Below are 26,170 nucleotides of genomic sequence, written 5' to 3' on the forward strand. Positions count from 1 at the left end.
AACTGAAAAATTAATGAACAATTAACTTTTGAATGATACAGTTTCCTAATGGACTAGTGAGTTTATCCAGTGAGTAGCTGAGTTATACAGGTAAAGAAGATCCTGGGAGGACACCTTACGGGTTAAGGAGGGAAAAATCAGACAGGAACCTCACCTTAACCACTCTGCAGTGGCCTCTGATTGCATGTGAACATCAAGTCTCCCTGGGTTGAATAGTCTGCCAACACTGACGGTCAAGACTCATACGTGATGAATGGTTATTTGGTGAAGTTTTGGAGAGCACCTAGTATCTGTGTAACCATACCCAGAAAGGAGTCAAATCCTTCAGGAGAGGAGAGGAGGAAATATTTTTGAGCAAATTTCTTTTCACATATAAGGTGACAAAACATTGCTTTGAAAACTTATGAAGAATGTTTCTAAAGACGCCACAAAGCATTTTCAGTTCCAATATGCTACCCCGTGACATGACTAATAGGCATAACCATCCTTCTTGTCATTGCAGATTATGATGGGTGAAGGCATTCTTTACTGTTGTCTGACTAAAAGAAGAAATGGAGTAGGATCTGAGGCCAACATCAATGCTGGTGGCTGTAACTTCAACTCATTCCTCAGACGAGCTGTCAGATTTGTTGGTGGGTTCAAATACTGGTTATGACACTTAAGTTCATATATCATTGAATAGAAAAAGTTAGATATTCAGAAGATCTGACATAGTTACTTCTGAATTTTTATTCACATTTTTGCTGAAATGAAAATGCTGTTAGACTTTGATGTGATTATCGATTGATGTAATTCTGAAAAGGAGCACAAAATCTTAACTTTTCGAGCAGTATATGTTTGGGTTAGGCTGACAATTAGATGCGCTATGTTTTCAAATCAACACATAAATACATAATTTGTTGTAATTGAGAAATGACTGCTATGAGTGTAGGCTTCAATGAAAAGACATTTAAATATGATTTGATTCACATTAACTTTTCAAAGACAATAGCAAATATGGGTTTGATTTTCCCCCAGAGCAGTTTTCGGTGGCTGGCTGGAGGAATGGGCCTGCTAGCTGCCTAGGAGACCTGATCCATTCTGAGGACCAGGCCTCATTTACACCAGGACAGAGAGCTGTGCCAGAATTTAAGTGCCTTGGGGTAACCCACTGGCTTGTGGAATGTGGGGTCCTGGGGTAGGTGGCCTAATTGACTGAGGGCTGGAGGGGGTTGGGTTTGTGGACTGGTAAGTGCACCCCTGCTCTTCCCAGCCCCACTAAAATAAAGAGGAACTCACCTTGCAGGTCTTCTTCTTCCCAGCTCTCTGCTGATACTGGCTGGATTGTGCAAGACCCACACTCCACAAATTATGGACCAAAAATAACTTTGGGGTCTATGACATCTTTTCCTGATCCATCCTTTCTTATATTAACACACTGGTTCTGGAACCAAAGGCATTTAATCTTGCAAAAGAACAGCATTGCAAGTTATCCTTCTTACCATTGAATTCCAATGGACGGTGTGAAAACTGTCACAAGTTATAAGCCTCTTGGGAGGTCAAATATACATTTAAATGAGTTGGGTATCCCCAGAAGACCCAGGTGTTGTCAATGATAACAGCAGAAAATCTGCTACCAGCCAGCAAGTGAAAACTCGAAATGATAAATTATGATTACAACAACAAACACAAATGAACTCAATTTTAAAATGACTATTTATGACATTTTATTAGGAATATTATAAATATATAGGTATCTGTGTTTTACCATCAGCTCCTTGCCATAGTGTTTGATGACCATCTTAGAAACACTATGTGAGGATTTAGCATGAGGTTTCAGCATCAAGTGCATCACGATTTGATACTTATGGAATTAAGGAAAATATTTAATTCTATTGTGAAATAGCAGTTGGGATTTGGAAGCATTTCCTTTTAAAATCAATTCTAGATTTTGGGGCCCTATGTGGATATTATAAGTACTTATATTGAGAAATTCTAATGAATGTAACAGCAGTATTTCAATTTTGTTATTTGATTCTAGATCTGTTGTTTAAATTTACATTTTTAATACTAAAGCAAAATAATATGTCCTGATACATGGTCCAGGTGTGACATCGCCATGATTTACAGGCATCACAATATTTACAGATTGCTTACTTAAATACCACAAGTCATTTTTTGGAGATTTCTTCCAGTTCAGTGTGCATGATTATAAACACCATCTGAGCCTCTTAGGAGCCTTACAACATTTCAAATAGAACAGTGCATAGAAATTGTAAGATGAATGTGTACGGTTATTACTACACTAAAGATTAATTAATGTTCTAAAGCTGACAAGTGACTTTGTTCATTCAGGTTTATTAGAACATTATAAGTATCACAAATCCAATTTAATTTTACTTCTTGCAATTTCTTTTTATAACAAAGGTATTTATCATATAATTATCATGTTATGGAAATTAAGTTCGCTTCCACTTTTTGTGTGTAAATAGTCACTAGGAATACATTACATTGCATAGAACTGCTTAGCTTACAGCCTCATGCTTCTGTCCCTTCAGGGTAGACATTCGTCTCGGGTGGTGGTGTAAAGTGGGCAGTATCAGATCATCTAACCATTACATGCACGCCTGATATTGCGTTCCATTGCGCTCATTAGAATTGATTATCAAGCGTTGGGCAGAATGGGTGCCTGATCCAATATCCCCTATATGCACCACTGCCTGAAATGAATTTCTGCCCCCTAGACTTTATTTGAACCGGTGCCAGAAGGGAAAATTATCTGCTTGCCAGTATAACATGTATAGGTTAAGATGTAAATAAAAGCAAAACCTTTGTTTATTGTGTGTGCAATACAATTTCAGTTCTTCAGTTGAGTTTGTATGTAGTACTGCAATTACAATTATTACTTTTAATAAGAATCATAGAGACAACTTTTTATTAATCTATTTACTGGAAGTGTTAACACAATAAATTATTCTGTGAAAATATATTGATGGAAACTGTATGTTGTACTTAACACAGTTCATCATCAGGTCCAAAACTCTCAAATTCTCTCTGGTATACTGATTGAGCTAATTATACTCCTTAATGGTAGGTGTATTTTCTAGCAGCTTTGATATTTTTGGCATTAATTCACCACTATTTGGGATGAACAGTCTTGTACCATATGATTCTGAACTAGCAGCTGGAGATAAAAATTGTCATGCTAATTATTTTTGATTTCTCTTGAGTGTTTTAGGAGTTCATGTGTTTGGCCTTTGTGCCACCGCTCTCATCACTGACATTATTCAGCTGTCAACTGGGTACCATGCCCCATATTTTCTTACAGTGTGTAAGCCCAATTATACATCGTTAAATACCTCCTGTGAAGAAAATCCATATGTTGTGGAGGATATCTGCACAGGATCTGATCCTGCTCTCATTAACGCTGGCAGGTTAGACTTTACGTTTCACTTTATGTATAACAAAGAGCCGCTTATTTATTCTATGCTCAATTTGCAAATCTGTTGGATTAATGCATAACTTTATCACAGCATTTTAGATTATGGTGCAGAAGAACAAGACATTTTTCACCTTGTACTTAGTAAAGGCTTCAAGCACTTTCAGATAAATTGATTACTGGGCTCTCAATAATCTTCAAAACTGACATCAATCCTCAACTCGGAAGAGTGTTTTCTCATGTAATGTGAGAAGCTCGCCTGTCTTCACTTTCAACAGTTGTAACTTGAATAGTTAAATTCAAATCAGGATCTATTCTGTACTGTGGGCATACATGACCAGCAGAAACTAGACAGGAGCCTCACTTCACTCTGGACTGCATTGAAACCTGAACCACACGTAGGATGGGTAAGCTTTCAGTAAAATTGTAAACCCCAATAATCCTGACTTTTTTTTATTCATCTCCCCATCCCATTCCACGAGAACAAATCAATTTAATTTTCAGGTTCGGTCCCCAAATTATAATTATGTGTTTGGCATAACTTGCTGGAAACCATTGTTCTGGCCATAATATTAGGCTGCAGCAGTAGAAAGGACTATGTCTGGATTTATTAAGATGTATCCCAAGTAACTTACAGGACATAAGGGGCTGAATTTTAGGGGCTCCTCTGAAGCAGGATTGGAGGTGTGGAGGACCTGTAGAATCGCGAGGGGTGGCGAGGGTGCAGAGGACCCTTCGCCGTCCCATTGCCAAGCAATTTTTCCAGGGGCGGGATAGGCCGACGACGGCCTTCCTGACCAGAGGCCAATTGAGGCTTTTAATTGGCCTATTAATGGGCACTTGAGGACCTCTTCCCGCTGCTGCGGGGATCTAACCAGCGACTGTTGGGGGCGGGGTGCCTCCACCACATGAGGGTGGGTGCCTTGTAAAATGAGGCACCCACCCTGTGGGTTTGGGGTGGTTCCCTCCTCCTTGGCGATCTGTGGCCCACGGAGGACCCAGAAGGCAAAACCTTCACCTCCATGGCCCCACCACCCCCCCCCCCCCTCCCACTCCTCCTGGACTTGACGGCCTCGGCAACCCTGTCTCACTTACCTGAGGTCCGGGGTTCCAGGGCTGGGCCTGTGTCCAAGGCCTCTGCAGGATTGGCAGTTGCCACTGCCAGCAGTGGTGCTGCCGATACTGCTGAGTTGCCAGCCTTGTGATTGGCTGGCAGCTCTTGGAGGCAGGATCTCCATCTTTAAAGGGATGGAGATACCTGCACGGGACACTTGGGCTGAAAAACAATGGAGGATTGCTCAGACGTTTCCCCCGCCTTTTTGGTCTGGCGCCAGGAGCCCCACCTCCTCCACAAAATTCAGCCCAAAATATTTGATAGTCTGAGGGCAGCTTCTATAGAAAAACTATGAACATTTTTTGTCATTGCAGCTAAAAAAGCTATCACTGTAATTGATTTGAAAAGGGTTTGAATTTTGCCTTCAAATAGGCACTAAAATTATACCAGTTTCTCTAAAAGTCATGAGCGAATTTCTTTCTAACATTTGCAACATTTAATCAAAATCAAAGGAAGACTGACAGTGTGGTTATCCCTGACATTGGTTAAAACCTTGCTGCAAATATTATACTTGTAGTTCAAATACTATTTATCAAAATTGAAAATAAACACAAACATCCTGCTCGTCTGTTGTGATTAAATTTGAAGCCTGGAGTTGAGTAATGTGCACAATTACACACACCACAACTACTTGAAGTAAATTATAATTTTATTGCAGCAACATTCTTTCATTTATAAAACTTAAATGTGAAACTCTGTCATTGTTAGAATGCAGCCAACCTTCTTAGTCAGTAATCAAATATAAATGTTATTGCTCCTGCAAATCATGATGGGGATTAAATTATAACTGCATTACCAGAGGGATTTACTGTCTGTAGTGATCAGGTTTTGTTTCTGTGTGTCTCTGCTCAATGGGTTTTTGGAACTGAGGCTCCCTTAAATTCTTCCTCCTACAGGGCAATGCTTCTGTTTTGCTACAAATCACAATGGGCAGTTTGCGCTGATCTGTTTGGTCTGCTTGTTGATAAAGGCCAATCCACTGCTCAATGCTAGTATCCCTTGTCCAATCTGTATCACTGGCACTGCTAGGTGGATCTGTATATATGCTGACATTCATCTTTCCCTCTCATGTCCCATGGTAAGGACACCAGGAAGAAATATATTTCCACCATGGAGTGGAAACTATTGGCAGAATTTTGCTCTGGTGATATCTGCTTATACTGAGTGGACACTGTTTGTCAGACTAGTCAGACCTATTTACACTGTAATGTTAAATACCACTGGCAATGAATAGAATAAATGTGGGTTGCCCAACTACCCTTCATCATAGAGTTGACTGTGTCAATGTTGTTTCCTGCTCTCACCTTGACCTAGAGAATTTAATCAATGTTGCTTCAAATTTTCACCACTGCTTTACCTTTATGTAGCCATCTCGTACTGTCTCCTTCCCTTTCTAAGCATCTTTGTCTCTTTGAAACAAATACAGTGCAGGTGAAGGGGTCCACCCCCACCCCCACCCCCCCAAAAGATTAATTTGTCCATTCTCTCAGCAGATACTGGCTAAGCTGCTGAGTATTTCCAGCATTTTCTATTTGATGGATTTGCTTATACACCTCCATTCTATTTCCCCTGTAGTCACTACCTTTGTGTGCTATTTAACACTTCCCACTTGGAATGTCACTTATAAGCTAAGTTTCTACGCCTCGAGAGAGCTTTGAACTTTATTTCACTCTTCCGAACATCTGGCTTTTCTGCATTATGCATGGAAAGAAAACTAAGTTACTCTTTTTATAATACCGACATCATATTGAAATATGTATAGAATCATAGAACCATTGAATGATACAACAGAGAAAAAGGTCACATACCCCACTGTGGCTTTGCCAGCTCTTTGGAAGAGCTAGCCACTTAGTCCCACAGCCCTGCAAATGTTTCCCCTTGACGTGTTTATCCAATACTATTTTGAAAGTTGCTTTTAATTCTGTTGCCACTCTTTCAGGCAGTGCATTCTAGAGCAGTGAATATCAATACCAATACTTGAGGGACACCACTCTCCATCCAGTCTGAAAACAACCACTCACCACTACTCTCTGTTTAGTCAATTTTGGATGCGCACTGCCACTGTCCCCTTAATCCCGTGGACTTCAATTTTGCTAAAGTCTATTATTGTGGTATTATATCAAATGCCTTTTGAAAGTCCATATACACGTGAAGTGCACTCATCAAATCTCAGCTTAATTCGTCAAAGAACTCGACCAAATTAGCCAAACATGATTTGCCTTTGACAATTGCATGTTGGTGTCCATTTGTTAACCCATACTTCTCCTATTGCTAATTAATTTTGTCTCTAAAGTGTCCTAACCACCGATGTACAAAGAACAAAAGAACAAAGAACAGTACAGCACAGGAACAGGCCATTCGGCCCTCCAAGCCTGCGCCGATCTTGATGCCTGCCTAAACTAACACCTTCTGCACTTCCGGGGCCCATATCCCTCTATTCCCTTCCTATTCATATATTTGTCAAGATGTCTCTTAAACATCGCTATCGTATCTGCTTCCACCACCTCCCCTGGCAGCAAGTTCCAGACACTCACCACCCTCTGTGTAAAAAAAACTTGCCTCGCACATCTCCTCTAAACTTTGCCCCTCACACCTGAAACCTATGTCCCCTAGTAACTGACTCTTCCACCCTAGGAAAAAGCTTCTGACTATCCACTCTGTCCATGCCGCTCATCACTTTGTAAACCTCTATCATGTCGCCCCTCCACCTCCGTCGTTCCAGTGAAAACAATCCGGGTTTTTCCAACTTCTCCTCATAGCTAATGCCCTGCAGACCAGGCAACATCCTGGTAAACCTCCTCTGTACCCTCTCCAAAGCTTCCATGTCCTTCTGGTAGTGTGGCTACCTGAATTGCACGCAATATTCTAAGTGTGGCCTAACTAAGGTTCTGTACAGCTGCAACATGATTTGCCAATTTTTATACTCTATGTCCTGACCGATTGAAGGCAAGCATGCCGTATGCCTTCTTGACTACCTTATCCACCTGCGTTGCCACTTTCAGTGTCCTGTGGACTTGTACGCCCAGATCTCTCTGCCTGTCAATACTCCTAAGGGTTCTGCCATTCACTGTATACCTCCCACCTGTATTAGACCTTCCAAAATGCATTACTTCACATTTGTATGGATTAAACTCCATCTGGCATTTCTCCGCCCAAATCTCCAACCGATCTATATCCTGCTGTATCCTCTGACAATCCTCATCATTATCAGCAACTCCACCAACCTTTGTGTCGTCCTCAAACTTACTAATCAGACCAGCTACATTTTCCTCCAAATCATTTATGTATACTACAAAAAGCAAAGGTCCCAGCAATGATCCCTGCGGAACACCACTAGTCACATCCCTACATTCAGAAAAACACCCATCCACTGATACCCTCTGTCTTCTATGACCGAGCCAGTTCTGTATCCATCTTGCCAGCTCACCTCTGATCCCGTATGACTTCATCTTTTGTACCAGTCTGCCATGCGGGACCTTGTCAAAGGCTTTACTAAAGTCCATATAGATAACATCCACTGCCCTTCCTTCATCAATCATCTTCGTCACTTCCTCAAAAAACTCAATCAAATTAGTAAGACACAAAAGCCCTTCACAAAACCATGCTGTCTCTCGCTAATAAGTTTGTTTGTTTCCAAATGGGAGTAAATCCCGTCCCGAATAATCCTCTCTAATAGTTTCCCTACCACTGACGTAAGGCTCGCCAGCCTATAATTTCCTGGATTATCCTTGCTACCCTTCTTAAACAAAGGAACAACATTGGCTATTCTCCAGTCCTCTGGGACCTCACCTGTAGCCAATGAGGATGCAAACATTTCTGTCAAGGCCCCAGCAATTTCTTCCCTTGCCTCCCTCAGTATTCTAGGGTAGATCCCATCAGGCCCTGGGGACTTATCTACCTTAATGCTTTGCAAGACACCCAACACCTCCTCCTTTTTGATAATGAGATGACTGAGACTATCTGCACTCCCTACCCTAGTTTCATCATCCACCAAGTCCTTCTCTTCGGTGAATACTGATGTCAAGTACTCATTTAGCACCTCGCCCATTTCCTCTGGCTGCACACATAGATTCCCATCTCTGTCCTTGAGTGGGCCAACCCTTTCCCTGGTTACCCTCTTGCTCTTTATATACGTATAAAAAGCCTTTGGATTTTCCTTAATCCTGACAGTTTGTAGTTGCCAGGTTTAGAACCATAGAAAAGTTACAACACCGAAGGAGGCCATTCAGCCCATCGTGTCTGCACCGGCTGAAAAAACCAGCCGCCCAATCTAATCCCACCTTCCAGCACCTGGTCCGTAGCCTTGCAGGCTACAGCACTTCAGGTGCATGTACAGATACTTTATAAATGATTTGAGAGTTTCTGCCTCCAGCACCGATCCGGGTAGTGAATTCCCGACACCCGCCATCCTCTGGGTGAAAGCGTTTTTCCTCATGTCCCCTCTAATCCTTCTACCAATCACCTTAAATCTGTGCCCCCTGGTAATGTATCCTCCTCCTTTTTGAACACCAGTGTAACTTTTGCAATCCTTCAGTCCTCTGGTACCGCTCCCATATCTAGTGAGGATTGGAAGTTTGTAGCCAGATCCTCTGCAATTTCACCCTTATTACCTTTAGCAACCTAGCATGCATTTTATCTGGATGGGTGATTTCTCTACTTTGAATACTTCCAGCATTTTAAGTAGCTCCTTTTTTATGCTATCCAATATCTGTACTATCTCTTCCCTTACTGCGAATATGAACAATAATTGTCCTGGGACCAATCCCTGCTAACTGCTAACATTGATCATTACTTTTTAAGGTCATAGTATGAGATCAGTCAAGTTACTAGTAATTCATTGATTGTAAAGCACTTTGGGATGACTTGAAGACATTCAAGATACTACAGAAAGGAAACTTCTTTATTAAGCACTAGTTATTACATTGTTAAAGAATTCCAATAAATTTACATGACATAAGCTATCTTTTGAAACCTATATTGGTGTGGTTGCTAAATATTCTTGAATATAATAAATTCCCAACAATTTCTCCTTTAGGTACTTCAGAATTTTTAAAAAATGTATATGTTTTCTGTCATGGAAGAATGATTTTACAGGTTCATAATTATGTATATAAAGTAAAATTAGAAAAATACACATAATTGTAATTTCCTATGTGTGGGTACAGCAAAATCGCTACAATGTTGGGGAAGAAATTGGTGTGCATATTGTACATTTTCTGGTTTCAAAACAGCTGCCAAGAAGTGGAATTTTGCAGTGGGATGTATCAAATCAGAATGGCACTGGAAGTGCATCCTACACCATATTGGATCAGGTGCTTGATCAGTTTCACTGGCAGCTGTTTGAAACACATGCAGGCATCATGTAAATATGTTAATAAGGGTCCGTCACATGAATCAGGCCCCTTTCGTGAAATTGGTGTCCATTCACGCCTGAAATGCCACTTCCTTAACCCACTCAGCAAATCATGACAGGGACAGATGGCAAGTCGCTTTCACGAGCAGTATTTATTGGGATCCTTATGGCAAGTCTGGTTAGTTATTTTAGGCCACTAGATTGCTTTGAGGCCAAGCTTTGGCTATGTTGACAACTGTTTGTTTCTGAGATACTTTTGCACGGTGGATTTGTAGAGGTCCAGACCACTTTCTTAATCACAATTGCTGATTTTTAAAATTATTTCATGGGGTGTGAGCATCGCTGGCCAGGCCAGCATTTGTTGACCATCCCTAATTGCCCTTGAGAAGGTGGTGGTGAGCTGCCTTCTTGAACCACTGCAGTCCATCTGATGTAAGTAGATCCACAGGGCTACAGGGCTATTAGGAAGGGACCCCAGCGACAGTGAAGGAATGGTGATATAGTTCAAAGTCAGGATGGTGTGTGGCTTGGAGGGGAACTTGGAGTTGGTGGTGTTGCCATGTGTCTGCTGCCCTTTTTCTTCAAGATGGTAGCGGTCATGGGTTTGGAAGGTGCTGTCAAAGGAACCATGGTGAGTTGCTGCAGTGCATCTGGTAGATAGTACATACTGCTGCCACTATGCACTGGTGGTGGAGAGAGTGAATGTTTAAGGTGCTGAATGGGGTGACAATCAAGCGGGCTGCTTTTGTCCTGGATGGTGTTGAGCTTCTTGAGTGTCGTTGGAGCTGCACTTATCCAGGCAAGTGCAGAGTATTCCATCGCACTCCTGACTTGTGCCTTGTAGATGGTGGACAGGCTTTGGGGAGTCAGGAGGTGAGTTACTCACTGCAGAATTCCCAGCCTCTGACCTGCTCTTGTAGCCACAGCATTTTGTGCCTGGTCCAGTTCAGTTTCTGGTCAATGGTAACTGCCAGGATGTTGATAGTGGGGGATTCAGCAATGGTAATGCCATTGAACCTCAAGTCAAGATGATTAAATTCTCTCTTGTTTGAGATGGTCATTGCCTGGCACTTGTGTGGCATGAATATTATTTGCCACTTATCAGCCCAAGCCTGGATGTTGTCCAGGTCTTGCTGCATATGAACATGGACTGCTTCAGTATCTGAGAAGTCGTGAATGATACTGAATACTGTGCAATCATCAGTGAACATCCCCACTTCTGACCTTATGTTGGAGGGAAGGTCATTGATGAAGCAACTGAAGATGGTGGGGTCTAGAATACTACCCTGAGGAACTCCTACAGTGATGTCCTGGGGCTTAGATGTTTAGCCTCCAACAACAAAACCATCTTCCTTTAGACTAGGTATGACTCCAACCAGTGGAGAGGTTTTGCCCTGATTCCCATTAACTTCAATTTGACTAGGGGTGCTTATTGCCATACTTGGTCAAAAGCTGCCTTGATGTCAGGTGCAGTCACTCTCACCTCACCACCTGAATTTCGCTCTTTTGTTCATGTTTGGACCAAGGCTGTAATAAGGTCTGGAGCCAAGTGGCCCTTCGGAACCCGAACTGTAAGCAGGTTATTGGTGTGTAAGTACCGCTTGACAGCATGTCGACGACATCTTCCATCACTTTACTGATGATCTAGAGTAGGCTGATGGGGCGGTAATTGTCTGGATTGGATTTGTCCTGCTTTTTGTGGACAGGACATACCTGGGCAATTTTCCACATTGCCAGGTAGATGCTATTGTTGTAGCTGGGAATTCTGCTGGGCTAATCACTGAGGTTCCCAAATCAGGAAGGAGAACTGTAGCAAGGAAGGCAGCCAAGGATGCCATGAACCCAGCAGCCAGCTTGCCACCCGATGGTATGGGTGGAACAGGACTGGTGCAGCACGAAAGCGTCATGACTACTGCTGGGAACCTGAGCACAAATCTGCGTGACTTGTGGTCACAAACAAGTTGAACATTCAATGAATGGAAGGCCCTTCTGTTGTAAAACCATACTGGCTCCTGATGGGTTGCATGCAGGGCGAGGTGTATGCGCTGCACCTGCGCATGTTCAGCGATGTGAGAAAATCCTAGTGACCTTTCCTCCTGCTGAGCAGACTCAGTGGGGAAGATGATGAATTGTTGGTGTCTCACAAACAGTGCATCTGTCACCTGCCTAATCACCATAAGCACAGCAAACTGACTGATATAATATAAATGTGAAACATTACTAATGTCAGCCGTTGCAGTTTGAAAGGAGCCAGAGACATAAAAGTTTAAAGCTACAGTGACCTTCACTGCCCCAGGCAGTACAGTGAATGTCTTGGTTCTGGGCTCAAATTTCTCTGCAATAGGTGACACATGTCAGTCACTACCTCCCTGATAAAGTGGAGCCACCTTGAACACTGTTCCTCTGCAAGTTTGAAGATTGAAGATGTGTTGTGCATTTTCCTCCTTTTGTCTTCTTGCAGCCTCAGCAGGTCTTTTGCTTCCTTCTTTGCTGCTCTTCCACCTGAATTGGCAGCCTCAATGATAATTCCAGCAGCATTCCATGTTCAACAATTCTGCTGAAGCTAACCCTGTGTCAGCTTTTCCAGAAACCTCGGCTGAATTTTACCAACCCTCAGGGGATGGGCTGGGAGGCTGAGGGGGGTGTAAAATAGTGAGGGAAGGGTTGAGAGTGGGGGAGTTGGTGTGCCCATCCTCTTCCAGTGCCATGCCATTTTGCCAGTAGCAGGGAAGGTGGCAGATGGCCCCCCTGCCCGAGGTCAATTGAGCCAGTTAAGTGGCCAATTAAGGGCCTCCTTCTACCATGTCTTGCATTTGACCAGTGGCGGGTGGGACCTCCGGCACATGGGGAAACTGCCAGGTAAACCCTGGCTCCCTCCCAAGTGGGCTTGGTGGGGTGGGGATCCCTCCTATTCTGGCACTCTTTGTTCCACAGAGAGTCCCCCAGGCAGAAATGGCCACTCCCACAGCAACAGCACTGCCTGCTCTCACCAACCCCACCCTCCCCCATTTCCCGGGGCCTGCCTGACTGGCCCTGGTGCCCCCAGACCCCACTTACCTGGTTAGGAGGGCACTATCCTCCTTTTCTAGGTGCAGTCCCAGCAGTGACCACCACTCCCTTAACACAGTACCTGATGGACCCATTTGTCCTAACTTGGACAATCTTATTGTGAAGAGGAAGAGAGAAGGAACACTAATTTAGGAAATGTCATAGTGGTACATTGAAGATGGTCTTCTGTAATTAGCACGAAGACATTGTTGTTGCTGCCCAGAGGGAGCTTTTGACTAGATTTAACCAATATTCTTCCTTTCCAAGGAGTGATGGTCCTAAAAAAAAAAGGCAGATCTCTGTTCACAGTCTTTCTCATTCACAACAACTTGCAGTTATATTGCATCTTTAATATGGAAAATAATCTCAAGGCACATTACAGAGGCATGAGGAAAATAGTCACTGAGCCAAAGAAAGGACAGTGGGTGGGGTAAACGAAAGGCTGGTGAAAGGGGTGGATTTTAAGGATTGGCTTAAAAGAGGAGATAAAGAGGCAAAGAGGTTTAGGGAGGGAATTCCAGAGAAAGGGGTCTAGACAGTTAAAGCACAGTAACCAATTGTAGAGATTGAAAGGGGAAGATGCACAAGAGACCAGAGTCACAAGAACAACAAATTTGGGGAGGGGAGTGACAGAGATAGGGGGATAAAGAACCAATGTAGGTTAGCAAGAATGATGATGAAGGGTGAGCAGAACTTGATTTGGGATAGAATATGAACAGCAGAGTTTTGGATAAGCTGGAAGTTATGGAGAGTGGATGATGGGAGGCTGGCAGGTAGACTGTTCTTTACCTTAATGAGCATAAAACATTCACCAGAACAATAAAATCCACCTCTTTCACCAACCTTTCATTCAGCCCACCTAATCTCCCTCCTTTGACTCGGGAGATGGTGGCATTGTGGTATTGTCACTGGACTAATAACCCAGAGTCCAAGGGTATTGCTCTGGGGGCATGGGTCCAAATCCCACCATGGCAGAAGGTGGAATTTGAATTTGAATTCAATTAATACAAATCTGGAATTAGAAGCTAGTCTAATGATGACCATGAAACTCTTGTTGATTGTCGTAAAAACCCATCTGGTTCACGAATGGCCTTTAGGCTGCTGCTCTTACCTGATCTGGTCTACCTGTGACTCCAGACCCACAGCAATGTGGTTGACTTTGAAATGGCCTAGCAAGCCACTCAATTGTATCATACCACTACAAAGTCAATAAGAATGAAACCAGATGGACCACTTGGCATCGAAGCTTGGTGCCACCTAAGCACCAAAAATGACAACGGCAAACCGAGCCCTGCTGAAAGGTCCTCCTTAATAACATCTGGAGGCTTGTGCCAAATTTGGGAGAGCTGTCCCACAGACTAGTCAAACAGCAGCCTGACATAGTCATACTCACACATTCATACCTTATAGACCATGTCCTAGACAGTGCCATCACCATCCATGGATATGTCCAGGCCCACCAGCAGGACAGACCTACCAGAGGTGGCGGCACAGTGGTGTATAGTCGGGAGGGAGTTGCGGTAGTCCTCAACATTGACTTTGGACCCCAGGAAGTCTCATAGCATCAAGTCAAACATGGGCAAGGAAGCTCCTGCTGATGAATCAGTACTCCTCCATGTTGAACAGCACTCGGAGGAAGCACTGAGGGTGGCAAAGGTGCAGAAAGTACTCTAGGTGGGGGACTTCAATGTCCAGCACCAAGAGTGACTCAGTAGAACCATTACAGGATGAGGCCTAAAGGGCATAGCTGCAGCAGGTGATGAGGAACCAACAAGAGGGAAAGGCATACTTGACCTCGTCCTCACCAGTCTGCCTGCCACAGATGCACCTGTCCATGACAGTATTGGTAGGAGTGACTACTGCACAAACCGTGTGGAGACAAAGTCCTGTCTTCACATTGAGGATACCCTCCATCGTGTTGTGTGGCACTACCACCGTGCTAAATGGGATAGATTTCGAACAGACCTAGCAACGCAAAACTCGGCATCCATGGCGCTATGGCCTTCAGCAGCAGCCGAATTGTATTCGACCACAATCTGTAACCTCATGGCCCGGCATTTCCCCACTCTACCATTATCATCAAGCCAGGAGACCAACCCTGGTTCAATGAAGAGTGCAGGAGGACATGCCAGGTGCAGCACCAGGCATACCTCAAAATGAGGTGTCAACCTGGTGAAGCTACAACCCAGAACTACTTGTGTGCCAAATAGCGTAAGTAGCATACAATAGACAGAGCTAAGCGATCCCATAACCAACCAATCAGATTTAAGCTCTGCAGTCCTGCCACATCCAGCCATGAATGGTGGTGGGCAAATAAACAACTAACTGAAGGAGGTGGCTCCACAAATATCCCCATCCTCAAAGATGCGGGAGCTCGGCATATCAGTGCAAAAAATAAGGCTGAAGCATTTGCAACAGCCAGAAGTGCCGAGTTGATGATCCATCTCGGCCTCCACCTGAAGTCCCCAGCATCACAGATGTCAGTCTTCAGCCAAACCGATTCACTCCACGTGATATCAAGAAACAACTGAAGGCAGCATTTGACTGACTATGGTATCAAGGAGCCAATCAGAAGTTACAATCAGATCTGCCCTGACCAGAAACTGAACTGGAGTAGCCATATAAATATTGTGGCTACAAGAGCAGGTCAGAGGCTTGGAATCCTGAGGTGAGTAACTCACCTCCTGACTCGCCAAAGTCTGTCCGCCATCTACAAGGTACAAGTCAGGAGTGTGATGGAATACTCTATACTTGCCTGGATGGGTGCAGCTCCAATAACACTCAAGAAGTTCAACACCATCCAGGACAAAGCAGCCTGCTTGATTGTCACCCCATCCACAAACATTCACTCCCTCCACCACCGACACACAGTGGCAGCAGTATGTACCATCTACAAGATGCTCTGCCCCAATACACCAAGGCTCCTTAGACAGCACCTTCCAAACCCACAACCTCTGCCACCTAGAAGGACAAGGGCAGCAGATGCATGGGAACACCACTACCTGCAAGTTCACCTCCAAGCTACTCACCTCCCTGACTTGGAAATATATTGCTCTTCCTGTATTGTCATTGGATCAAAATCCTAGAACTCCCTTTCTAACAGCACTGTGGGTGTACCTACCCCACATGGACTGCAGCAGTTCAAGAAGGCAGCTCACCACCACCTTCTCAAGGGCAATTAGGGATGGGCAACAAATGCTGGCCTGGCCAGCGACACCCACATCCCATGAAATAAATTTTAAAAACACACACATTGCTAAATTTCAAGTAATCTCAAGTTAAACACATGCAGCTGCTATGCCACATTTTTTGTGCCAGTATATTCACTCAATGATATTCATTAGTTCACAAGGCAATTTTCACCTCATAAAATAATGATAACTAAATCCCATGTTGCATGTTAACCATACTGCCTGCTGCTTTCTTTGTTGGCTGTACTTTCGGACCTTACGTTGAACTCAATTCCCCTCGTAAGGTAAATCTCCAGACAGCATAAACATTAGAATACACATCTATTCGCCGTCATTGTCCTGCTTAATTCCCGTAAGTTATTCATTAGAGCCCATCACATCATTTTAATTTAAGTTTATTAAAGATAAATAAGCAGAAACAACAACATAGTGGAAGGGATGATGATCATCATTTTGCAGTGTGTAAGAATACCCTTGATAACAATAGTGGAAAAATGGTCCATTTCTCAGCCCTGGCTTCTCTTGCTTTGGCTAAGACAGAACAAAAATAAAGAGGAACTTTTAGGTTTTAAAACAAGAGTGAATTTTTCAGTGCTTCAGCATCTGAGGACTAGGACTTTCTTAGTCTGTAGAGGAATAGGCCATAGCCATTGGAAACCCTACGTAATGTCAATTAGCTCAATTTTTAACTGAATGAAGTGGGAAGTAGAAACCTTAGTATTCTGTAGCATGACTAGATTGACATGTTGAAGTATGTTCAGGTGCCACAATCTACTTAATACTTAGCAAAATGTTCTTCCTTGATATATTCACTAAAGACCACCTTAAGAGGTTAGTTTGAGTAGAAGTAAAGCTGCTTTCAAAATGACTACATCTACACAACTGTTAAAAACAAGTCAACAGATGCTTTCTAAATCATTTTATTTGCTTTCATTTAAACCCCGTGACAGTTGACTGCAATATAGGGAGGTGATATTTTTAGCACTGACCTTTTAAGAGTATTGCAGTTGAAAAATATTGGTGGTTGTTCAAAATTCAATATTTAATATAAGCAGACAGAAGGTTCAGTAATGCTAACATGACTGTGTGACATGTGATGTAAATAACTATACAGCCATGCAGAAAGTCAACAGATCATGGAACAAGATGCTACTTAAGCTGAAATTAAGAAACAGGGTTTGCTTAAGATGTAAAATGGAGGAGTCTGACAAATTCAACAGGAAGGGAGTGACTGAAAAAATCTTAATATTAAATTATGATATTTTATTTCCTTATGGAGACATATTCAATGTCATATTTGCTAATAAAGATTTCACATTATGAAAAATTGTGTGTTGTCTTAAAATTGATGATTTAAAAGTCTACCTGTAATGGGAAAATATTAACAGCACTTTTTGTAGATTAAATCATTTAATTCTCATTTTCCCAAAAAATCAATCCGGTGTCAGGTAGCAAATGCAGAAGATTATTACCATCAGTAAAATGTGCCTTAAGTAATTTCTATCTCTATGTATCAGGAATTCCTTGATTTGATGATTTGGTGCATATATTTTTAAGAATCACAGATTGTCTCTAAGAAAGTAGTTTGTGTCTATAGTTGGAACATTATACAATGTACTTTATACAAAATGTATATAATGGATGCCCATTATAAAATGTGTATATATATCAATACTCCTCAATTTAATATAAAGATAAATTCTTTAAAAATTAAACTTAATTGGCTACACAACTGGTATTCTGTGCAGATTTAATGGTTAATTGTCCAGTCTTATTGTATAGCACAGGCAAATGTTTGGGCAAATTAATAAAATTCACAGCAGCTACAGAACAAAGTTACGTAGGTAGTATAACTCAGTTGAATTACACTTGTCTCTGGGATTGAAATTATTCAGCACTCCAATAATTCACTCATAAATGACTAAAACATCAACATCATAATTAAGTTGTTGTTTTTCTCTTTGCAGAAAATCCTTTCCATCTCAGCACGCTACGCTTGCAGCCTTCGCAGCTGTGTATGTTTCTGTAAGTAATCAGGGCTGCCTTGTGTGATCTATAGTGTCAAAACCAGTACAGAGTAGAATCTGTCAGTTAATTATTAATTGTGAGTAAGATCTTAATCTGCTATGTAAATTAGCTGCAACCCTCATTAGTAGGTGAAATGATCAGTGTGAAAATTAGAAAGAATTAAAATATGAGCATATGAAATTGATGGGCAGGAAAAGACCAGCTGTTCTGTTGTGCCTGACCCATATCATGTTGGCCGGACCATCATGATTAAACATTCCTCCCTTCCCCGTCACCCCATCTATGTAATCTCCTGTAATTCTGGCCTCTTATGCATCCCTGATTTCTAATCACTCCACCACTAGTGGCTGCACCTTCGGTACCCTAGGACCCAAACTCTTGAAAACCCTCCCTATACCTCTCCACCTCTCTACCTCACTTTCCTCCTTGAAGGTACTTCTTAAAACCCACCTTTTTGACCAAGATTTTGGTCATCTGACTTAATATCTCCTTTTGTGGCTTAGTGTCATACTTTGTTTTATAATACTTCTGTAAAGTACCTTGGGATGTTTTATTATGTTAAAGGCACTATATAAATATAAGTTGCTATTGTTGCTGTTGAGAAAAAAAAACCCAGGACCAATAATCGAAACATACTCTGGAAAAGTCCTCTCCAACTCTTACAGTCAAAACCAGTCCAAGCATTATCTAGGAAGACACTTGTCCTCTATGTGAAATGATTTCTGCCCCAGTCAAGAACAGGTCCAGCTCCATTTTGAAGGCATGCAGAGAGTCAGCACCTACCACATCAGCTGCCAATGTATTTCAGATGCTCATTACTCTCTGAGAAAGGTAGAACAGCCTAGCATCTTACATAGTTTAAACTCATGTCCCCTGGTCCTCCCCAGACAGTACTTGGCAGCTTATCATAGAATGATACAGCACTAAAAGAGACCAATTGGCCCATCATGGCTGTGCTGGCTCTTTGAAAACGCTATCCAATTAGTCACACTCCCCTGCTGACTGTCCATAGACCTGCAACATTTTCCCCTTCAAGTATTTATTCAATTCCCTTTGAAAGTTATTATTGAATCTACTTCCTTCACCCTCTGAGACAGTGCACTCCAGATCATAACAGCATAGCAGATTAAAAAAATTCTCATCTCATCTTTAGTTTGTCTGCCAATTAGCTTAAATCTGTATGTTGGTTACTGACCCTTCTGCCACTGGAAACAATTTCTCCTTATTTACTCTATCAGAACCCTTAATGATTTTGAACACCTCTATCAAATCTCTTAACTTTCTCTTCTCGAAGGTGAACAACCTCAGCTTCTCCAATCTATCCACGTAATGGAATCCATGGGGTACCATTCTAGTAAATCTCTTCTGCATCCTTTCAAAGGCCCTGATAGCCTTTCGAAAGTGTGATGCCCAGAATTGGACACAATACTTCAGCTGGGGCCTAACCAGTGACTTATAAAGATTTAGCATAAACCTCCTTGCTTTTGTATTCTGCTTCTATTTATAAAGCCAAGGATACCTCACACTTTTTTAACAGTCTTTTCAACTTGCCCTGCCATCTTCAAAAATTTCTGTACGTACACCCCCAGGTCTCTGTTCCTGCACTTAGTTTAATATTGTATCATTTATGCTAGTGATGTTTAAATTATGCTTTATACTGAAAGACAATTAGCAAAATGTAACAAAGCTACATCATTTAAGCATAACAGCAATTTTATGGTTCTAATATATTTTGTCCAAGAATATTTATGTGATCAATTGTTCAGTTCCAACTCGCACTAACAGTTTCTTCAACGTTATTAAGGAAATATTATTGTACCGTGCTATTTAACCAGTAGCCCTGAAGTTATGCCTTAAGCCTACAAACATACAAACACTTAACATGTTGATCTGAAATTCCTCTCAGTACTACTTCAGTAGTGATGTTAACTAGTCCAATATAAATGGGCTAAACAGGATATGTATCCTAGGGAACTGTGCTGGGACTTTTCTTTTCTGCTTATATAGATAATTTGGATATCTGTACTAGACAAATGATATCAAAGTATGCCGATGACAGTAAACTAGGGGGAATGCCAAAAAGGAGGAAATTGCAGGCAGACATAGACAAGCCAGTAGAGTGGGCACAGAAGTGCCAGGTGCAGATTAATGTAGAGAAATATAAAACAGTGCATTTTGGACAAAAGAATTGCACTCTAAATAGTAATAGTGGAGACCAGCAGGGCATCCAAAACTCTGATTCAAGGATGCTGTCAAAAGAGACATTAATCATGACAAGTGGGACAGAGAGATCAGGAGGTGCAGATATGTCGTTGAATGTTAGCATGCAGATTGATAATGCCACAAATAAGGCAAAGGGGATTCTAGATTTTTAGGTAGGGGCATTGAATAGAAAAGCAATAAAGTAATGTTGGATTTATACAAGATATTGATTAGCCATAGTGGGATTGCATGAATTCTGGGCTCTACATTATAATAAAAGGGTATATAGCCATGGAAAGGATACAGAGAAGATTTATGAGTGTGATACCAGGAATACAAGATTTTTGTTATGGTGCAAGGCTTTTTTTTTCAATGGAATTGAGAAGCTGAATGAGTGATCTAATGGAACTTTTCAAAATTATGAAAGATTTTGAGAAGGTAAATAGTGAAAAGCTGCCTCATTACAGCTGGTGAATTGATAATAAATATTCTGAGGATTACCATTAGAAGAATGCAAAGGATATTAGAATTTTTTTTAGCACACAGTGGAATGTCGACAACATAAATTGCTTTACCACATATTGGGAATTGAGACAGAGACTATGGTTTGCATCTTTCCATCTGCAAGAGATGATGGGAATGCACCCTCAGAACATCGGTGAGGTCTAATGATATCATGGAGTGGGCTTCGCCATCAGAAACTCTTTGCTCAGCATGATAGAGCCACCTTCAAATGGCTCGGAACGCATACTGTCCATCCGACTGCTCACCGCCTCTGGTCCAGTACACCTACTCAGCATCTATGCTCCAACACTCTGCTCTCCACCTGAAGATAAAGACCAGTTCTACGAGGGACTCCATAATATTATTAGTAGCATCCCAATACCGAACATCTGTTCCTGCTGGGGGACTTTAATACCAGGATTGGGGCCGAACATGAATCATGGCCCTCCTGCCTTGGGCGTTATGGCAATAGAAGGATGAATGAGAATGGACAGAGACTGCTTGAGTTGTGTACCTATCAGAACCTCTGCATCACCAACTCGTTCTTTCATACTAAACCCTGTCACCAGGTTTCATGGAGGCACCCAAGATCACGTCGTTGGCACCAGCTGGACCTCATCGTCGCAAGGCGAGCCTCTTTAAACAGCGTTCAAATCACGCGCAGCTTCCACAGTGTGGACTGCGACACTGACCACTCCTGGTGTGCAGCAAGGTTAGACTCAAACCAAAGAAGCTGCATCACTCCAAGCAGAAGGGCTGCCTGCGCATCAACACTAGCAGAATTTCTTATCCACAGCTGTTACATAAGTTTCTAAATTCACTTGAAAAAGCCCTTCAAAACACTCCTACAGGGGATGCAGAGACCAAGTGGGCCCACATCAGGGAAGCCATCTATGAGTCAGCCATGACCACCTATGGCAAACGTGTGAAGCGGAATGCAGACTGGTTTCAAACTCATTTTGAAGAGCTGGAACCTGTCATAGCCGCTAAGCGCATTGCACTGCTGAACTACAAAAAAGCCCCCAGCGAGTTAACATCCGTAGCACTTAAAACAGCCAGAAGCGCTGCACAAAGAACAGCCAGGCACTGCGCAAATGACGACTGGCAACACCTATGCAGTCATATTCAGCTGGCCTCAGACACCGGAAACATCAGATGGCATTAAGAGAGCTTTTGGGCCAACCATCAAGAAGATCACCCCCCTCAAATCTAAATCAGGGGACACAATCACTGACCAACGCAAGCAAATGGACCGCTGGGTTGAGCACTACCTAGAACTGTACTCCAGGGAGAATGTTGTCACTGAGACCACCCTCAATGCAGCCCAGGACGGCATTACCCCTGAAATAATCAAGAGTGCTAAGCCTGCCATACTCTCAGCACTCTACGAACTGCTTTGCCTGTGCTGGGACAAGGGAGCAGTACCACAGGACATGCGCGATGCCAATATCATCACCCTCTATAAACACAAAGGTGACCGCGGTGACTGCAACAACTACCGTGGAATCTCCCTGCTCAGCATAGTGGGGAAAGTCTTCGCCTGAGTGGCTTTAAACAGGCTCCAGAAGCTGGCTGAGCGTGTCTACCCTGAGGCACAGTATGGCTTTCGAGCAGAGAGATCGACCACTGACATGCTGTTCTCCTTTCGTCAGCTACAGGAGAAATGCCGCGAACAACAGATGCCCCTTGACGTTGCTTTCATTGATCTCACCAAAGCCTCTTCAGACTACTAGAAAAGATCGGATGTCCACCAAAGCTACTAAGTATCATCACCTCATTCCATGACAATATGAAAGGCACAATTCAGCATAGTGGCGCCTCATCAGACCTGTTTCCTATCCTGAGTGGCATGAAACAGGGCTGTGTTCTCGCACCTACACTGTTTGGGATTTTCTTCTCCCTGCTGCTCTCACGTGCGTTCAAGTCTTCAGAAGAAGGAATTTTCCTCCATGCAAGATTAGGTGGCAGGTTGTTCAACCTTGCCCATCTAAGAGCGAAGACCAAAGTACGGAAAGTCCTCATCAGGGAACTCCTCTTTGCTGACGATGCTGCACTAACATCTCACACTGAAGAGTGTCTGCAGAGTCTCATTGACAGGTTTGTGGCTGCCTGCAACAAATTTGGCCTAACCATCAGCCTCAAGAAAACGAACATCATGGGACAGGACGTCAGAAATGCTCCATCCATCAATATTGGCGACTACGCTCTGGAAGTGGTTCAAGAGTTCACCTACCTAGGCTCAACTATCACCAGTAACCTGTCTCTCGATGCAGAAATCAACAAGCGCATGGGAAAGGCTTCCACTGCTATGTCCAGACTGGCCAAGAGTGTGTGGGAAAATGGCACACTGACACGGAACGCAAAAGTCCGCGTGTATCAAGCCTGTGTCCTCAGTACCTTGCTCTACGGCAGCGAGGCCTGGACAATGTATGTCAGCAAGAGCAACGTCTCAATTCATTCCATCTTCGCTGCCTCCGGAGAATCCTTGGCATCAGGTGGCAGGACCGCATCTCCAACACAGTAGTCCTTGAGGCGGCCAACATCCCCAGCTTATACACACTACTGAGACAGTGGCGCTTGAGATGGCTTGGCCATGTGAGCCGCATGGAAGATGGCAGGATCCCCAAGGACACATTGTACAGCGAGCTTGCTACTGGTATCAGACCTACCGGCCATCCATGACTCTGCTTTAAAGACATCTGCAAACATAGAACATAGAACATAGAACAGTACAGCACAGTACAGGCCCTTCGGCCCACGGTGTTGTGCCGAACCTTTAACCTACTCTAAGATCAAACTCTAAAATAAAAGCAAAATACTGCGGATGCTGGAAATCTGAAATAAAAACAAGAAATGCTGGAATCACTCAGCAGGTCTGGCAGCATCTGTGAAAAGAGAAGCAGAGTTAACGTTTCGGGTCACTGACCCGAAATGTTAACTCTGCTTCTCTTTTCACAGATGCTGCCAGACCTGCTGAGTGGTTCTAAGATCAAACTACCGACATACCCTTCATTCTACTATCATCCATGTACCTATCCAAGAGTCGCTTAAATGTCCCTAATGTATCTGCTTCTACTACCACCGCTGGCAGTGCATTCCACGCACCCACCACTCTCTGTGTAAAGAACCTACCTCTGACATCTCCCCGAAACCTTCCTCCAATCACCTTAAAATTATGCCCCCTGGTGATAGCCCTTTCCGCCCTGGGAAAAAATCTCTGGCTATCAACTCTATCTATGCCTCTTATCATCTTGTACCCCTCTATCAAGTCACCTCTCATCCTTCTTCGCTCCAATGAGAAAAGCCCCAGTTCCCTCAATCTTTCTTCGTAAGACATGCCCTCCAGTCCAGGCAGCATCCTGGTAAATCTCCTCTGCACCCTCTCTAAAGCTTCCACATCCTTCCTATAATGAGGCGACCAGAACTGAACACAATATTCCAAGTGTGGTCTAACCAGGGCTTTATAGAGCTGCAGCATAACCTCGCGGCTCTTAAACTCAATCCCCCTGTTAATGAAAGCCAACACACCATACGCCTTCTTAACAACCCTATCAACTTGGGTGGCAACTTTGAGCGATCTATGGACATGGACCCCAAGATCCCTCTGTTCCTCCACACTGCCAAGAATCCTGTCTTTAAGCCTGTATTCTGCATTCAAATTCGACCTTCCAAAATGAATCACTTCACAGTTTTCCAGGTTGAACTCTATCTGCCACTTCTCAGCCCAGCTCTGCATCCTGTCAATGTCCCGTTGCAACCTACAACAGCCTTCCACACTATCCACAACTCCAGCAACCTTCGTGTCATTGGCAAACTTGCTAACCCAACTTTCCACTTCCTCATCCAAGTCATTTATAAAAATGACAAAGAGCAGAGATCCCAGAACAGATCCCTGCGGAACATCACTGGTCACCGAGCACCAGGCTGAATACTTTCCATCTACTACCACCCTCTGTCTTCTATGGACCAGCCAATTCTGTGTCCAGACAGTCAACTTTCCCTGTATCCCATGCCTCCTCACTTTCTGAATGAGCCTACCATGGGGAACCTTATCAAACGCCTTGCTAAAATCCATATACACCACATCCACTGCTCTTCCTTCATCAATGTGTTTTGTCACATCTTCAAAGAATTCAATAAGGCTTGTGAGGCATGACCTGCCCCTCTCAAAGCTATGCTGACTGTCTCTAATCAAACTATGCTTTTCCAAATAATCATAAATCCTGTTTCTCAGAATCCTCTCCAATAATTTGCCCACTACCGACGTAAGACTGACTGGTCTATAATTCCCAGGGTTATCCCTATTCCCTTTCTTGAACAAGGGAATAACATTTGCCACCCTCCAATCATCTGGTACTACTCCAGTGGACAGTAAGGACGCAAAGATCATCGCCAAAGGCGTGGCAATCTCTTCCCTCGCTTCCCGTAATATCCTTGGGTATATTCCGTCTGGCCCCGAGGACTTACCTGTCCTCATGTCTTTCAAAATTTCCACAATATCCTCCCTCTTAACGTCAACCTGTTCGAGCATATCAGCCTGTTTCACGCTGTCCTCACAAACGACCAGGTCCCTCTCACTAGTGAATACTGAAGCAAAGTATTCATTTAGGACCTCCCCTACCTCCTCCGACTCCAGGCACAAGTTCCCTCCACTATCCCTGATCAGCCCTACCCTCACTCTGGCCATCCTCTTGTTCCTCACATAAGTGTAGAACGCCTTGGGATTTTCCTTAATCCTACCCGCCAAGACTTTTTCATGTCCCCTTCTAGCTCTCCTAAGTCCATTCTTCAGTTCCTTCCTGGCTACCTTGTAACCCTCTAGAGCCCTTTCTGATCCTTGCTTCCTCAACCTTAAGTAAGCTTCCTTCTTCCTGTTGACTAGCTGTTCCACATCTCTTGTCATCCAAGGTTCCTTCACCCTACCATCCCTTCCTTGCCTCATTGGGACAAACCTATCCAACAGTCGCAGCAAGTGCTCCCTAAACAACCTCCACATTTCTGTTGTGCATTTCCCTGAGAACATCTGTTCCCAATTTATGCTCCCCAGTTCCTGCCTAATAGGATTGTAATTCCCCCTCCCCCAATTAAATATTTTCCCATCCCGTCTGCTCCTGTCCCTCTTCATGACGATGTAAAGGTCAGGGAGTTGTGATCACTATCACCGAAATGCGCTTCCACCGAGAGATCTGCCACCTGGCCTGGTTCGTTGCCAAGCACCAAATCCAACAAAGCCTCCCCTCCAGTCGGCCTATCTACATATTGAGTCAGGAAACCATCCTGGACACACCTGACAAAAACTGCTCCATCCAAGC

General features: G+C 43.3%; 1 protein-coding gene across 1 annotated transcript in view; it reads left to right on the forward strand.

Annotated features, from left to right (window-relative positions):
* The window catches only part of LOC137372494 (phospholipid phosphatase-related protein type 4-like), a 76,537-nt gene that overhangs the window by 40,945 nt on the left and 9,422 nt on the right, over positions 1 to 26,170 (forward strand). Inside the window, exons 3-5 of the mRNA XM_068036363.1 lie at positions 503 to 632; positions 3,218 to 3,413; positions 18,092 to 18,149. Of these exons, the coding sequence (XP_067892464.1) occupies positions 503 to 632; positions 3,218 to 3,413; positions 18,092 to 18,149 (384 nt within the window). The remainder of the gene's footprint in view (positions 1 to 502; positions 633 to 3,217; positions 3,414 to 18,091; positions 18,150 to 26,170) is intronic.

This window comes from Heterodontus francisci, chromosome 8, assembly GCF_036365525.1.
Source record: "Heterodontus francisci isolate sHetFra1 chromosome 8, sHetFra1.hap1, whole genome shotgun sequence".
Taxonomy (NCBI): Eukaryota; Metazoa; Chordata; class Chondrichthyes; order Heterodontiformes; family Heterodontidae; genus Heterodontus; species Heterodontus francisci.